This window comes from Tympanuchus pallidicinctus, unplaced genomic scaffold (assembly GCF_026119805.1).
Source record: "Tympanuchus pallidicinctus isolate F22 unplaced genomic scaffold, pur_lepc_1.0 scaffold1, whole genome shotgun sequence".
Classification (NCBI taxonomy): Eukaryota; Metazoa; Chordata; class Aves; order Galliformes; family Phasianidae; genus Tympanuchus; species Tympanuchus pallidicinctus.
In genome coordinates this window covers 23,654,990-23,672,699 of record NW_026294618.1, presented here as the reverse complement: position 1 = coordinate 23,672,699, position 17,710 = coordinate 23,654,990, and the positions used below count along the sequence as shown (strand labels likewise).

Sequence of the window (17,710 nt, the reverse complement as noted above, 5' to 3'; positions counted from 1 at the left end):
AAAACGCTAAATCACAAAAGAGATCTTAAGGTTCTCATCAGTTCTGCATTCTAAATAATTGTCTTCATAGGTCATGGTACTTAACGTTGTATTTGGAGACATTACAGGCAGAATTGAAGAATCTAAGGATGTCATTCATTTTTTGACCCGGTAGTAGCCACTATTCCATGCTACTTTCAGTCATTCTAAATAGCCTCCTCATTTACACCTCTGAAAGATGCCTGTTTATTCAGATTCAGTATTTTTTCTTTTGCATGTATGCTGCATGTTTGAAAATCAAGACATTTATTGTTTGAGCCTTTGCTTTTTATGTGATAGACATTAACAAGATGTGCTTAAGTACAGAAAGTACAGAAGGCTAAGACCAGAAAGCAAGAAAATGCATTCTTTGGTAGGAGCTAGAATATAAACAGATGTTGAGAAAATACTTAATTACTTATAAAATAAACCCTGAAATATTTAATGTACGTAAATGTATATGCAGATGGGAAAGCCAAACATTCTAGCTTCCAGAATGTAATTTTATATAAACTCTTTCTTTATTAAGATATGTAAATATATATTCAGACTCTGTAATATGGTGGATATGTCAGTGTTTGTCTAGACAGACCAGGAAGAATAATTATTTAACTCTTCAGGTTTCAAATTATGTTAAATTACATTATGTATCAAAGGTGGTATGTGACCTATGGAGCCAGAAAGAGAGATGGTAATGACTTGCCTTTCCTCCTTTTAAGTTCTAAATCACCTTGTCTCAGTCATTGAAGTCAGAGTAAAATGAGGCCCACTGAATGAACTGAAAATTCAAAAATGCATGATATGTGTCCTAAAATCAGATTTGAATATTACCAAATTTATTTCAGTTGTTATCACTTCTGTAGGGCTTTCTTGCCATAATCAGTTTTTCAGAAGTCTGGAATGTAGGGAGGTTGCTTATCTACATATGTTGCATTTTGCTAGCTTGTATGATAGTTGCTCTTCTAATGAAAATAGAGTTCGTAACGTTAGAGTCTGTACAGTGGGAAAAATGAATTACATTTGTTTTGCATGTATTTCCTAGAATGCTAAGTATGTAGTATTCATTTGCTGATGTACAGTAAGCTGTGCTTTTTCTAGCAACCTCCCCAAGCATAGTCAAGGGTGCTCTTTATAGATCCTGCTGGTTCTGTACCTGCAATTTAATAAGTTCTGTAATATGGAAGGGGCATGGCTGTGAGATGCTTATAGCAATCTGTATGCATCCAGCAGAGTATATTAGTGCTTAACTTATGCTTGTACCAAAGGATAAACGATGCTAATTAATGTAGATATAACAGAGTTTCTGGGCGCATGGGCTCTGAGTCAAATGTGGATGCTGTTGTGAGCTTTTAGTTCAGGAAGTAATGTACATTTACTGCACTAATGAGCACCACTTGGGCATTAGGCAAATGTCTTTTTGAATGACCTTAAATATCAAATCCTAATCAGGGCTTATATGCAATATCACAGAATCACAGAATCACAGAATCACAGAATCACAGAATCACAGAATCACAGAATCAGAATCACCCGGGTTGGAAGGGACCTCAAGGATCATGTAGTTCCAACCCCCCTGCCTAGCAGGGCCACCAAACGTACACATTCAGATCAGGTTGCCCAGGACCCCGTCCAACCTGGCCTTGAACACGTCCAAGGATGGGGCATCCACAACCTCCCTGGGCAGCCCGTTCCAGGGCCTAACTACTCTCCTTGTGAAGAACTTCCCCCTAACATCCAACCTAAATCTTCCCTCCTTCAACTGGGATCCATTTCCCCTAGTCCTGCTGTTGTCAGCCCTTTTGAAGAGTTTACTCCCCTCCTGGGTGTAGGTTCCCTTCAAGTATTGATAGGCTGCAATGAGGTCACCCCGCAGCCTTCTCTTCTCCAGGCTGAACAAGCCCAACTCCCTCAGCCTGTCCTCATAGGGGAGGTGCTCCAGCCCCCTGGTCATCTTAGTCGCCCTCCTCTGGACCCTTTCCAAGATCTCTATGTCTTTCTTGTACTGAGGGCTCCACACCTGGACACAGTACTCCAGATGGGGCCTCACAAGAGCCGAGTAGAGAGGGACAATCACCTCCCTCTCCCTGCTGACCACCCCTCTCCTGATGGAGCCCAGGATCCCATTTGCCTTTCGAGCTGCCAGAGCGCACTGCTGGCTCATGTTCAGTCTCTCGTCCATCAGGACCCCGAGGTCCTTCTCTGCCGAGCTGCTCTCAAGGACCACTCCTCCCAGCCTGTACGGGTGCCTGGGGTTCTTCCGGCCCAAATGCAAAACCTTGCACTTTGCCGTGTTGAACCTCATTAGGTTCACCCAAGCCCAGCCCTCCAGCCTGTCGAGGTCCCTCTGAATGGCATCCCTTCCTTCCACCGTATCAACCGCACCACTCAGCTTGGTGTCGTCAGCAAACTTGCTGAGGGTGCACTCAATTCCCTCATTGATGTCATTAATAAAGATGTTGAAGAGCACCGGTCCCAAGACAGACCCTTGGGGGACACCACTTGTTACCGGCCTCCACCTGGACACAGAGCCATTGACCACCACCCTCTGTCTGCGGCCTTTCAACCAATTGCTTATCCATCGGGTCGTCCACCCATCAAATCCACTTCCCTCCAATTTGGAGATAAGGATGTGGTGGGGGACCATGTCAAAGGCCTTGCTCAGGTCCAGGTAATATGGTGGTCTTGATATTAAAATACATGTAATTAATACTAACATAAGTATCTTTCTAGAATGATGCAATCAGAAAGCCACAGCTTTCCAAAATAAGATACAAAGTAACATACTAATTATGCCGGAATGGCTGCATGCAGGTAGGTGCTACCCTGCGTAGTATTTTCAGATGGATTGTTTCAGGATTAAACTCAGTTTACTTGATAGTAAAATTCTGTATCTCTTAACTCAGAGAAGTACCACCATTTTGCAGAGTCATGTGATTCTTTCAGATATTAAGAGGGAGAGAGCCACCTGGGAGTATTGCAAGTTGTATGTATATAACTAGAGATGTTAAATATGTTAATCTTGAAGTATGAAAGAGAACATTCAGAGGCAGTTTTTCAAACGTTTTTGTTCTAATTTCTCTGCTTTTTCTTTTTGCCCTTTTCCACCCTCTTAGTTTCATGACAAGATAGATCCAACTCTTGAGAGTTTGCAACGCATAGTTGAACGCCTGAGGCAGCCACCTTCAATCTCAGCAGAGGTTGAGAAGATTAAAGAGCAAATTAGTGAAAATAAGAATGTGTCAATGGATCTGGAAAAACTTCAGCCTGTCTATGAGACGCTTAAGCAGCGAGGGGAGGAAATGATCGCTCGCTCAGAAGGGGCAGATAAGGATGTATCTGCTAAAGGTAGTACACTGAGGAAAAACTCCTGTAGTGGAAATGCAGCAAGCTTCATCACATAAAAATCTCCATTTTTGATGGCCACTAATCTGGGGATTGCATTCTCCTGGAGATATAAAAAACCAAGGCATTCATTTAGTAATTCAGCATGGATCTGACCTTTGTTTTATTTTTAAATGTCGTTTGTTGTTTCCACTTAACATTGTAAAAAGTCTTGTACAGAACCAATTTTAAAGTCTAAATTTTAAAATACACACATGTGTTTCTGTTGTAGAGCTGTAGAGGTATATATGGCCAAGAATTGTTTGCCAAGGTAGTAATCTCCTTCCTTTGTTGTTTAGCTGTGCAAGATAAACTAGACCAAATGGTCCTTATTTGGCAAGACATCCAGACCTTGACCGAGGAAAGGGAGGCCAAATTGTTGGATGTTATGGAACTAGCTGAAAAGTTCTGGTGTGATCATATGGCTCTTGTAGCTACTATTAAAGATACTCAAGACTTCATTCGAGAACTGGAGGGACCTGGAGTTGACCCATCTGTAGTCAAGCAACAGCAAGAAGCTGCTGAGGTCAGTTGTTTAAGTTGATTTAAAGTATTTTATTTACAGTATGCAGAGAAAAGACAGAATTATTAGGAAATAACACAGGAGTGGTTTTGGTTTGATTTTTTTTTTTTTTTTTTTTGAGACAAAGAGGGATAATTACATAGAAATTTACTATAATGATATCTCAAGAGTCTATGGCAAATGATACATATCAGTGGTTAATTGCAATGAGTATGCAGCTTATGCCTGTCATTATATGTACGTATCTGTTTATAAGCATGCATATAATATATATGTCACTGAGACTTGTAAAAGTTACACATACTTTAGATTCCAGGTAATACACAACATCTAAATGAAAGGCATATGGATGTGTGTATTACTTTCCAAGTCTGTAATTATTTATGCTGATAGTTACAGATTTGAAAGTGAATGATAACCTCTGTAAAAGAAAACATTTTGATTAAAGAAACCTAATTTAAAACTTCCTGTTTATTTTTTCCATCTCGTATAAAATGACATCACTATTCGTTTATAATTTAGACCGATGTAATTTGATGTACTCTGACACTGCAAAGGGATGCTGATATTTTAAGCATCCAGTAGTAAGTCCAGGTGACTTTAAAGAAAACAGAAGTCAAACATGGATGTGTTTCTGTCTTAAAAGCAAGCCATACACAAATTATTGAATGTAGTATTACCAATGTTGGATTTTTTTTCCCTTGTAGGCTGCTAAAGAAGAAATTGATGGACTGCAAGAAGAACTAGAAACAGTTGTGAGCCTAGGCTCCGAACTTAGAGCTGCTTGTGGAGAGCCTGACAAACCTATTGTCAACAAGAGTATAGATGAGGTATGGGAAATGCAGATGCTCAAATTTATTAAAGTTACGTATGTGGCTCAGAAAGTAATGCCTCCTATTTATTTCCTTGGATATTGCAACAGATACACAGAGCACAGTTACACTATTTGATAGTGCAAATTCTCAACTACAAAACACTGTTTTTCAACGCAGTCGCCGTTATTAGCTGTGCATTTTCGTCAGCAATGAAAAAGAGCCTCCATGCCATGGTCATAGAAATCTATACCAATAGAGATGTGACCCACTGTTTCACAGCTGCAATGATGGCATCATTGCTAGGTAAAATATTGCCCTGCAGTCTATCATCAAATCGAACAGATGGAAGTCAGAGGGGGCACCAAATCCAGACTATATGGTGTATGTAGCAGGAGAGTCCAGCCAAGATTGACAGTGTGCTCCATTTCATTCCAAAATGTAGTGGAATATTGGTGGGAAGGTTCAACCTCTACTGCTATACCACCAATATCCACCTTTGACATTGTAAGATAACATAATAAGGTGGGAGGCATTAGTTTTGCAGTAAACTTCATAAATTCTTGATCAGCTGATAGTAGTGTTCCCTGCCCTCTAAGAAATTCTGAAAATAAAATTTTGGGACCAGAAGTGAGATTTCTCTGAAGGCTTTGTGTTAAATTAAGGTTGGCCTTTTGCTCAGATTTGAATATAAAGAAAAATTGATTTTATTGCTTTATGGATTAATTTTTTGTAGAGGACATTTAAAAAATTACTGATTAATGCAATACATGACTATTTCTTGTGAAAATGATGCAAGAATAAGTTTCATATGCTTTATGCAAAGTATCTTAACTGGGACCAGTCCTGTTCACAACTACAAAAGACTTATAATTTCTCTCACATTTTGTAATGTAATTTTCTTTTATGCTACTTTTATTCTAAAGATTCAACTGCAAATGATTTGACATTTCCCATACTGACTATAATCCCTATGTTAATAAATATGTCGTCAGTGTTGAACTGTGCAACTTCTGTATTATAAAACCTCAAGTGCATTCTGAAGGAAGCTAAGCAATGATAGAACAAGAGGTTTAATATGGAGTGAATATGAAATATTCATGTTTGATTTATTGGAGCTACTGAGCAATATCTATTTAGTGAATGCAAATTATATGGCAGAAAAATTGTTTTTGTCTAATGGTGTAAATTGCACTTATTTGTAGCTGAACTCTGCCTGGGATGCCTTAAACAAAACATGGAAAGAGCGAGTGGATAAGCTTGCCGAAGCTATGCAGGCAGCTGTTCAGTACCAAGATGGACTGCAGGTAAGATGACGATACACCTGATACCTAATCCAATATTGAGTTAATAGGATATGTAGTTTTATTTAAAATGTAACGTGATTGAGTGGGTGACAAGTAATGCATCACTGGTTATACTGAATATTCAGCAAGCAGGTGTTTTCTGTTGGTTTGTTCTCTTCGTGTTGTTCACATATTGCATTATATCCAGATTCCATGGTAAAATCTCCTTGCTTATTGGCAAGTGCAGAGTTTTTTTTTGATACCACACAATTTCATAGTAATCCTGCTCACAGTTTGATAGTAATTCACATGATAGACAAGTTTGGTATAATAAAGTCATATGATCTGAAAGGAACAGATTATTGGTCAATATACTCACTGCTGCTATTTTCCTTGAATGGAAGACAGTTAAAGAACGTAAGTTTTACTCCACCCTTCATGTTAGCCAATTAAAAATGTCCTTCTGGTTTCATTAAACCCTTGAAGCACAAAATAATCGTGTTTCACATGATGCTGAGGCAAGTTTTTCATGTAGTCAGTGCAGATTAAGCAGCAGAACACACAATAATAATACACATCATGCGTGTTTTTCTGTGCACCTCATTATTTGTTTTTTCCAGATACTCTGTTCATACTATGCCAAGGTTGATGTGCAGGGTTACATTAGTATCATTGCCATTGCTTTAAATATTTTGTGGTTTTGTGTTTGTATAAGCTTGGTACTTTGTGTATTTTAATGCCTTCTGGTGCACATTTCAGTAGACGATATGAAAGTGTTGTGGACAGATCATTAGCTGTACTGTAGCTGCTTCATCCTGTTGAGCCTCTTGAAGGTAGTTCTTACATCAGAGAACTGTAGGCCATTGTGACAAGAACTCCTACCCATTTCTCCCTCATGAATCATGGATAACAGACAGAGGCAAAAAGAACTTACCAGAGGTGCTTTCTCCCCTGTGCAATTGCTGAGATTGATGTAGCTGTTGTTAATCTGTAAGCAGGATGTTCTTGAGGTTCTGTAAGGAACAAAAGTAGTACTCATAACGCCTCGCAACTGTGTGCGCTTCATTGACTGATGGAAGTTGTAAATCTGTTATCCTAAGGAGATTCAGTCAAGCTTATTTATGGCTTAGTTCAGAACCTAATATCTACTGAATGGGTCTTCTTCCACATTCTTCACACAGATAACATTGCTCTTCAGTAGAAGTTTGTTAATTACTGCTTTTCAATAATCATGATATAAATTGTCATATCATTCAGCCACAGCCTACCATCTTAGCCCCATATGACATGGAACTGAGAGTTTGTCTTGTACTTATTTTTCATAGAGTTAATAAAATTTGCTGATTTTACTCAAGAAGTAAAGTGGGGAATGTTGTTGCTAATAACAGCAGCATATATTCTTGTACTGATTAATGGAGTACTTGATCCAATATTTAAGCCTTTGCATTGTCAAGAACGTAGGATCTGTTAAAGAAATCTGTTTTATTTTAAAGAGCATAGCAATATTGTTCTCTGAAGTAAAATAAATTCAGATCTTATTACAACTTTTAAACATGATACTATTTCTCCTTGCTCATCTTTAGTTTCATATTGTGATTTTCAGGCAATATTTGACTGGGTAGACATTGCTGGCATCAAGTTAGCATCCATGTCCCCAGTTGGAACGGATTTGGAGACAGTGAAGCAGCAAACTGAGGAACTTAAGGTATGAAATATTGTTTAGAGTATTCTGAATTTTTCATGACTCTTAAGCAACTTTCAGTTTTCAGTTTTAAAGAAAAGATCTGTATGAAAATTTGAAATAACATTTCATTGCATAGTTTACATTATAAAATATATGACAGATGGCTTTGGAATAGACTTTGGTGGGATTACATTACTAGTGGTAGCATTCCTTCTCTTTCAAAAGCTGTAAGTTTATAAAGAGGGTTCTTTTGTTATGATTGAATTTTCTGTCTTCCACAATAAACAATTTCCTTGATGCTTTGAGAAAATGCCTTCAGAGATTCACTTCCGCCATTATTGGCTTTCTCTAAGTGTTCTAACATGGTACTGCGTCATTCCCAATACATCCAATAATCTGTAAGTCAAAAACCTGTCCATATGATTATTTGACTAAGTATCCCCCTGACTGTGCAACATATTTTAAATAAAAAGTAGGGATGTGTAATAATTGGGGAATATCCTTGGTTTTATTCCTGACTTGTAAAATGTTTTGATTGTGGACAGATTGTTTTCTTTATCTATGATATCATGATATGAATTCAAACTGTCTCTATCTTCCATCTGTATGTTCAGAAAAACATACATCTGCAAATTATATTCAGACTGTGCCTTAGTTGTCTGTACAAGAGGGTGTTGTACTAAAGAAAGGTTGCTCTCAGGTCTTTTGAAGAATAATTCTATTTAAAGTGTTATATTGCTGCAACCACAAGAGTTAGAAATTACTCAAGTTCTGTCTTGTTTACAAACCAGCAAGATCATTAGAGAGTATTTTTCTATTGGGTATCCTTATTCTCCTCTGCTTACTGTTAGCAGTATCTGGTGGGATAATAAGACTTTATTTTATATTTTGAATTAACTTGAACCATCTGAATTGTATTTTACCTGCATTTTTACCCATGAAAACTAACCCCCAAATTTATGAAAGTTGACAGTGCTGTACTGTTTTGTAAGTATTGCTGGAATGTGCTATGCTCAAGAAAGGCATTACGATATGTGTTTATTTTTTATTCTTTTTCTATTTACTGTAGCAATTTAAAACAGAAGCTTATCAACAGCAGATAGAAATGGAAAGACTGAACCATCAAGCAGAACTATTGCTGAAGAAGGTAACGCAGGAAAGTGACAAGCACACCGTACAAGACCCTCTCTCAGAGCTCAGACTAATGTGGGACAGCCTAGAAGAAAAAATTATAAATCGACAGGTAAATAAACCTGAAGGTGGAGGCTTCATTCATGACTTTGTTTTTATGAGAAAAGTTTTTCATTATGCATAATGTTTGTAACAATTTATGTATTTGGTATTTTCTGTTTGGAAGTTACAGAACTATACTTAATGGAATTTTAATTTCAGTAATTTACTAAATTGCTTTTATGGTGTTTTTAAAAAACTCTTAGCAGAACTTCTGTCACTTCCTCTGTCAGCAGTGTAAAGTCAAATCATTATTATTTCATTTTGATTATTTGATGACATTTAAAGTAGCAGTTAAAAGCATGTTCATATTTGCAAAATCATTATTAGCTTCTGAACTGAGCACTTTTTCTTAAAGCTTTCTTCTTTAAAATATGAATATTAAAATGTTTCATGTTCTTTACAAAATATTGAATTATCAAAGAGAGAAAGTTGCAGTGCTTTGAAGAGGTGTGGTGTTTTTTTTTTAATTGAATCATTTTAGTGCAAAAAAACATTTAAAGAAGATGATGCCTCAAGATGCATTTATATTGAAATTATATTTTAAAAGATGAAAACTATTGCCACATCTCTGATGAGAAGGGCTTGCAATCTTAGTTCTGCTCTGGTTACATGGGATCTTCGGAGATCAGGATTTTAAGCATAGAACATAAGGCTTTACAATGGATTTGCTAACTCAGGTCTGACTACAAAGCAGTTCCTGTGTTGAATAGCTGTTTGTCTCTCTTTTTTATGCTATCATAAGTGTGGACTCTGCTCTGGATTATGGTGACTAATGGTAATTTAAGCCAATTCAATAGCATCGTGAAATCATTTCATTGTTAATTTATTTTATTTTTACTATAGCACAAGCTGGAAGGTGCCTTGTTAGCCTTGGGGCAGTTCCAGCATGCCCTGGATGAGTTACTTACATGGCTGACGCATACAGAAGACTTGCTGAACGAACAGAAACCCGTGGGTGGAGACCCCAAGGCTATTGAAATTGAACTTGCCAAACATCATGTATGTAATTACAAGAAATATTAAATGAAATGTTGTTTGATGTTTATCTTAGTGATGAGTCTTGTAGTGAAACTCTGCTCTTGATAAATAGTTCTTTATAGAAATTTTCAAGATGCAGATTATAGCTGAAGTAATGTGGAAAATCTAATATCTTTTCTGTTTCTGTTCTATATTCCTTTCTTCCTTGCATTTGCTGTGCAAATAACGTAGCCAAAAAAGAGCAGCTGACCCTGGTCTCCACCTCTTTTCACCTTCATTTGATCCAGGGAACTGAAAAGTCATTGAGCATATTAAATCTCCTTGAAGCAATAAACTCTTTGACTAGTTCTGTTTAGGCCAGGTCTTAGAAAACACATTTGACCTTTACACATCTTTGTTCTTTTTGGTCAGAAATAAAGAGAGTTGCAGTTCTGAAATCTGCACAACTGTGTCTTGTTTGGGTCCTGCCAACTGAGTGCTTCTCTGAAACTCTTAGCAAATTTCAGGGATATCCATGTCTCCATCTTTTTATCTTTCTACATACAGTGTAGGGTTTTGGTGGTGGTGGTGGTGGTTTGTGGGTTTTTTTTAATAGCATTTTGCTGGTTAATGTGGCTTTAGAGCTGGTGGAAGAATGCTTTCATTGTTTATTTAGAAAAGCATCTCTAAAGAGCAAAAGATCTTCTCTATCTCTTTAGATTTCTTACTAACCTCATAAATCCTTTCCTTCATGTCTGTCTCTTTATTTTTGGCCTGATGTGAAAATTATTCAGAGTTCATTTTGGATTTACAGAGAATAGACTGAAATTGACAGTGCACAGATAATTAAGACATATTCATTGTCTGTGTCAGTTCAGCTATGCGGCTTCTGAATCTCTTCAGGTAATCATTGGGAACCTGTGCAGAGTAAAATATATGTGTGCCCCATACAACTACTGTTAGAAACAGACTCTTTAAAAAGAAAAAACAACAAGAAACAGTTTATAAGTCCACCTTCCCCTCTGTGGAAACTTTTATATTCTTACTGAATCACAGTGTTTACTACTGAAGAGGCATCCAGATACCATACACGACTTCATCTGCCTTCAGTACTGAAGGAGTTCTGCAAACTCATCAACCAATCTACTTCCGTTTTGTAAAATAGAATTTATAGGTTAGAAAGTTCACACAGTAGTGCATCCTGTGGTAGCCTGGAAAAACATGCATCTCTTGAATAACTTTGGAAAGAATAGACCTTGTTCCTAGTGAGTCTCAGCAGGAAGGAAGGATTAAGATGCATCTGCTTGTGTGAATATCCTTTTTTTTTTTTTTTTTTTTTTTTTTTTTTTTTTGTCAATCAGGAAAATAAAATAACAAATACCTTACAGAGCTTGGCTTAGAAGAATTAAAGCAAAGGTGTGCATATGCTGTATACAAAGACTGCTTGTGACTTGCTTTTTCATTGTGATTTGGTCTGTGTATTTTATTCAAAAGTTAGAATCATAGAATCACCAAGGTTGGAAAAAGACCCTCAAGATCATCTAGTCCAATTGTTGACCTACCACCAATATTTCCCCACTAAACCATGTCCCTCAGTAGCACATCTAAACATTTCTTGAGCACTTCCAGGAATGGTGATTCAGCTACTTCCCCGGGCAGCCCATTCCAGTGCCTGATCACTGTTTTAGTAAAGAAAGTTCCTTTGTATTTAGCTTTTTCTTTTCTTTTTATGTCCTTATGCTAGCATTTCGGTGGACATAAGTTTGAACGACATCTTCTGGAAGAGAGTAGGCAAAAAGTTGAGTTTCTTAGGTGCAGTTTATCATTCCCTTCCTCTAACCATTTTGCATATCGTCTTTTCCTGTTCTTCATTCCTGGTACTTTCAAGATTTCTCTTTATTTTTTTCTTTAATCCTTCTGAAAACAGCTTATTTTTCCTAAACATACTTTTTGTCGTTTATGGTTCTACTGTGGTTGATGGCAACAGATCTTAAACCACGTCTTAATAGTAGGGGTCTTAATAGTGTTAAGCATTGTAAATTCCTGGGACGATTGAAGTGTCCTGCTAGCCTGACTACATGAGAAAAAAGACATAGGGGCAGTCAGAATGTTGTCTTCTTGTTCCTTTCTCTCCTTAGCCTACTGCTTCAGGAGGAGTCAGCAATACTATTTATAGTACTGTTTTCACACCTTGCCCTCATAATCAAAGAAAAGTGCTGTTAAAGAAAGTACGTAGTAAATGAAGGAAGATGAAGTGATACTGGATGTCTCAGATGTGCATCCTCACCAGCAGTGCCAGAAAGCTCAATTTCAGAAAGATATATATTCAGAAAGAATGTATACATTTTTTCCCATGATATAAAAATAAAACACAGCATTCTGGCAGAGTGGTCTGTTATTGCTTTTGATTGAAGTTAGGCTAGTGATTAGCTTTTTGTAGCTGTGTATCTGTGCTAATTGTAAGCTACTGTTTTGTCACTGGGTTAGAACCAGGTTGGTTACGTTTGCCTTTATTGAATAACTTACCAACATAGCCAGTCATGCGTGCTGTGTTACAATTGTAGGTGCTACAGAATGATGTTTTAGCTCATCAGTCTACAGTAGAAGCAGTTAAGAAAGCAGGAAATGACCTGATTGAATCAAGTGCCGTTGAAGAAGCAAGCAATTTACAGAGCAAGTTGGAACTTCTGAATCAGCGCTGGCAAAATGTGTTGGAAAAAACAGAACAAAGGAAACAGCAGCTGGACAGTGCCTTGATTCAGGTGAGCAGGAAATGATAAAAGAAAGAGATAACTCAGAAAAAAAGTGTCTTTTTACATAAAATACTAGAAATGCACTGGAAATTGACCTCAGTGAAAGCTGTAATGCAGACACTGCTAAATTTGGCTAACGTTTAGATCCAGCTGAGCTTTCCACAGCTGTCCTTTGTCTTCTACAAGGCTGAATCAAGACCTCAGCTTTTGGCTATTTATTTTTAAAGGCTGAAGATTCTGTATACATATATTACTCAGGGAAAACATTGATCTCACAGTGGCTCATTTAGCCTTCTTTCAGGATTTCCATGTTTTTTTATACTTTTTCATTATGATAGATGGAGGTAGTTTAAATTTGGTTTTGTTGTGTTTTTCCTTTCCTGTTTTTCTTTCTTTCATTTCCTCTGATTACTGAAAATACCTGATTGAATCTGTTGCCAATATAGTTCTACATCTGAACTAGAATTTGGATGGAAAACATTTAAGTAAGCTCTAAAATGCTGTGGTATAATTTAGGCCCAAGGTTTCCATGGTGAAGTTGAAGATATGCAGCAATGGCTGACAGACACTGAACGTCAACTGTTGGCATCAAAACCTGTTGGAGGCTTACCAGAAACAGCAAGAGAACAGCTTAATACCCATATGGTAAGTATCAGTATTAGAAAGCTTTGCAAATTGCATTTCAGGACTAACTATCTTTTGTGAATATTTATGCTAAATACAGTGCATGGTCTATATATCACAATGTCTGTACTGTATCTTAAAAAATTTAATAGCCTTCACAACAGCACTGTTATTTTCAGTGGAGTGAAAGTAGTAATTTGGGAGGTGCCCAAAGCTTAGCCATTATCCTTGTTTTCAGAAGGGAAAGCAGAAAGTATTTACAGAGTTTTCAGTGATTCATGTGCTCCTTCCCTCTTCTGTCCCCATAACTACCATTTATGCTCTTTCTCAGATATGAAGACCAATCTAAAAGGGTTCCACATTCATTTGGACCTTGAATCAAGGGAATTCATCTTTTATTCTTTATTTAACCAATGCTGACATTGAAATCATCATTAGCACAGATGTAATTAGGACTAATAGGTCATAAAGACTCTGCTTTAATTAGAAATGGAAATCTGATCAGGATGTCTGAATTATTCCTTCCCTTCCTTCCTTTATAAGAGAAAAACTATGGATTTTTTCCCCTATGGGCCACAAAGCTTGATAAAGGACACTTTAACTTTTGAAGCCTTACCTCAGAGGAAGGTGGTCCATAGTGCTCCACTTGTATAAAACCTGCTGTGCTGTTAGGCTTGGATATAAGCCCAAGCCCAGTGATCTGAAATTCTGACCTCTTTGCTTAGTTGTGAGAGTGATATTTACTGAACTAACTTAGAGCTCTAAGATGCCTGGCACAGTTTCCACTAACACTGCATTGTCACAGCTTAATAAATCACATTTTATTTTGGAATGATGCAAAAGGTTTTGCCCACAGATGTGCAGCCTTTTTTTCAAAATTTACCAGTAACTATTTTTCAGAGGAATAGCATTTATAGTTTCCAAATCAGTTATGACAGGAAACAAGTGTGATACATAGAAAGGATCTTAATTCTTTGACACCCCCCTCCAATCTCTCTCATTCTGTTAAAAAAAAAAAAAAAAAAAAAAAAACCCACAACAAATAAAACAACAACAAAAGACCCAAACATAAACAAAATCTTTCTTCCTGCAAGGATGGGGGCTGTGTAACCAAGAACCTGGGAGAACCAGTGTTCTTTCTATTTTTTTTATCCTGGACATGGAATCAGATGAAGACCAAAAAATTTTCCTTGAAATGTATCAGAATTTTTCTTTGGTATATTCTATGCAAATCAGCAAACCAGTTTTTACAGATTAAAGGAATCTTAAATCTGAATTGTTGGAACAAGTGTGAATGTGTCCCCAGTAGTATGTACATATGTACAGTCATTTCCTAACTATGCATTTTAAAAGCCAATGCTATGTTGTGGATTGTCATACAACTGCAGATATTGTCTTGCTATTATCCTTGAAGGCACATAAGTTTTAAAATATAGGATTTTATTTCAGTTTAGTTAAATTCAGTGCATCTATGCAGCTCTGTGTAAATTGTTTTTTTGGCAACTGAAATGCTGAGATGGGTTGTCAGATTGAGAACAATTTATTGTCAGTTCCAAATTTCAACTTGCTCTTAAGGGATACAAACTATATTAATTTGTGACCTGAAACTGAAATAGAAATTTTTGCTCTATGTTTTATTGTGTTTTCTCCGTGGAAATAACATTATGAATCATCATCTTGAGTATAAGGTCTGTTTCTACGTTCATGAATAAAAGATCCCTGAACTGTAATCAGTTCATAAATGGAGTTGTGGGTAGCATTTCCAGCTAAGGCAGCTCCGGGAATAAAAGAGATATGAAGAGGTGTTACTGGACACCAGCAGGAAAGAGGCTTGCAGAGAGGCCTCCTTGGCTTCCCCTGAGCCCAGCCCCAGTGTTTCAGGCCATACTTGGCGTGCCGTGTCTCGCTTGTGCTGTGCTCCCTACATTTACTTCTGAGGGGTTCTTGCACTGCAGCAGAAAAAGGTGCTTTGGAAAGTTAAGGAAACTAGAAATATTTTGGGGAGTTTGGGAACATAAGAAAAAAGCAGATGAGGTGACAACAGTGTTCTTGGGAAGAAGGGGCAAAGCTTTCTGGAATCTTAGTTCACGGTGGAACCTTCTTCCTGCTTTGCTGTCCTCTTTAATCAGATACAATCCTGTGACCAATACCTCTTAACCCACAGAAAATACTGAGTTTACATTTTTTCCTTCGGAGTCAGAGAAAAGGTTCTTTTCCTCCCATCTGCAAGCCACTTACTGTTCATCTGGAAGAAGATCTCCATCTGGGAGTCTGCACCAACCTCAGTGCATTTTCAAGTGTCTGTTGCAAATTTTGGAAATGCACTTTTGAATGAGGGGAATGTATGTGAGTTCCAGTTCTCTTGCCACCTCACCTTCAACGTGGTTAAAAGAGAATAGTGAGTTGAGTAGTTAGAAGGTAGAACAACAATTGCCATTATTTTTCCAGCTTTCTGTATATATGTAAAATATCTTGCTTTTGTGTAGTGAGTGAAGGAAAATACAGACAAAACACAAGACCAGACGTACCATAAAACAGCCCTCCCAGGTTGTCCCACCTGCTTTCGAAGGTGTGTTGGATGTGTCTGGGCTTTCAGCGCGCTGTATAATGCTGACACTTTTTGTGTTTTAGCTGCAGATGGACGGTAAACCAACAAAGTTGTAGGAAATCTTGTGCAATGAGATAAGTGCCTAGTATTCTCTTTGCCAAGCTTTGCATCTCAGAAAGAACATCTGACAGACAATACAAGTTCTCATTTCCTGAAGAATTGGGCCCTTTCTTTGTTCATTTGGCTGTTTATGAATTACATATGTTTCTTTTATTAGTCTTAATCATACCCACAAAATGTTGGGGGAGGAATGCTAACGTTAATAAAGAGTATTGAATTTCTACCTGACTTACTTTCTATTGGTTTTTTTATTTAGGAACTTTGTGCTGCCTTTGAAGCCAAAGAAGAGACATATAAGTGTCTAATGCAGAAAGGCCAGCAGATGCTTGCAAGATGCCCAGAATCTGCTGAAACAAATGTTGAGCAGGACATAAATAACTTAAAAGAAAAGTGGGAATCCGTACAAACGAAGCTTGGTGAAAGAAAAGTATGTGTTTATACGTAACAATAGAAGTGTAAATCATGTATTTAAGACTGTTAATGTCCTGTCCTTTTATACATGCAAGCTTGCTTAGTCTTTTAGATTTAAAATCAACTGTAGATATAGTTGTGCAGAATTCATTATTTTGCTTAAGCAAATACTGGGGAAAAACGGGTTTGAGAAGTTGATTAACTATAACTGGAGGGCAGGATAGCTGAGAAGGGCATGTTATTCTACAGAAATATCTTAACTGATGCTAATAATACTAACTTTATAGAGTGAGGGCTTTTCTGTTTGTTTTTTTTTTTTATTACAGTGATCACAGACATGAAAGAAAGAGTTAAATTATTTGATGGTTCAAGTTTATTTTGTTCTCAATACAGAATTGCTGCATTAATTTTCCTAGCTTTTATCCATTTTCCCTTGAAATTCCCAAAGGCTTGGCCTTCTGCCACTTCAAGTGACTTCCTTGTGCTCTAAGTAGATCAATAAGTAGATCAATAGCATGATTTCACTGATGTGCAACATACATTTTTTTAAATTAATAATTCCATTTTTCTTTCATCCCTTCATGAAATATAGTGCATTTGCTCTACCTCAGTGAAGCAGCGAAGAAAGTCAATAATTACACAGAAATTCTCTCCTCGCCCCTAATGTGTATAAGGCAGAAATAATTAACTCATAACTTAGTTGTATTTTAAAGTAAGACTGATGGTGTCTCTTAAGTATAATGGAAGAGTGTCAGATGAATTAATGCACAATTTGAGCGTCTTCTTATAGAAAGATATAAGTCTGGATTGCTTGGCTAGGCCAACAATATTGACAGTTTGAAAACATTCTCTATCCAAATATAGTCTCAGTTCAGGTAACAAAAATGACAGCTGTACAGTATTAGACAGAAGTGATCTAAGCCAACCTGTTATTTCTTTAGTGCAAAAGAATAAATTGGATGAGTACTTTGAGGCTCTTTCCAAGTGCACTACCATCATAGATTTCTGGTATTCTACTAGTTTTGCAAATAAATATATAAATAAATAAAAGCCACATGTCTCCTTACAATTAACTACCACAAAATTTAATGTTCTAATGTATAAAATTTATCCTAGTCCTAGATGCTGTATTTATACCCATCTGTAATAAATAGTTTTACTGTTAAATTTCTATCCATCCTCTTTAATAGTCTCAAATACAGGCAATTATTTTAAAATACAAAACTCAGAAATTCTGAGTTGAAAGAATGTTCAAAAATGTTAATGTTAAATTAAAATGGCTTACTCCAAAATGCTCAATTAAGATAGTTTACTCAGCTGAATACCCTGCATAATATCCGCTGCTATTAAGATATAACCT

At 36.9% G+C, this 17,710-nt stretch overlaps 1 protein-coding gene across 21 annotated transcripts in view; it reads left to right on the top strand.

The window, feature by feature from the left end:
• DST (dystonin) overlaps positions 1–17,710 on the top strand; it is a 293,579-nt gene that overhangs the window by 244,652 nt on the left and 31,217 nt on the right. For all 21 annotated transcript variants that reach the window (XM_052694767.1, XM_052694838.1, XM_052694728.1 and 18 more), the window contains 10 exons: positions 3,132–3,363; positions 3,699–3,925; positions 4,630–4,752; positions 5,940–6,041; positions 7,624–7,725; positions 8,774–8,947; positions 9,781–9,936; positions 12,459–12,656; positions 13,164–13,292; positions 16,196–16,366. In XM_052694767.1, coding sequence (XP_052550727.1) covers positions 3,132–3,363; positions 3,699–3,925; positions 4,630–4,752; positions 5,940–6,041; positions 7,624–7,725; positions 8,774–8,947; positions 9,781–9,936; positions 12,459–12,656; positions 13,164–13,292; positions 16,196–16,366 — 1,614 coding nt within the window. The remainder of the gene's footprint in view (positions 1–3,131; positions 3,364–3,698; positions 3,926–4,629; positions 4,753–5,939; positions 6,042–7,623; positions 7,726–8,773; positions 8,948–9,780; positions 9,937–12,458; positions 12,657–13,163; positions 13,293–16,195; positions 16,367–17,710) is intronic.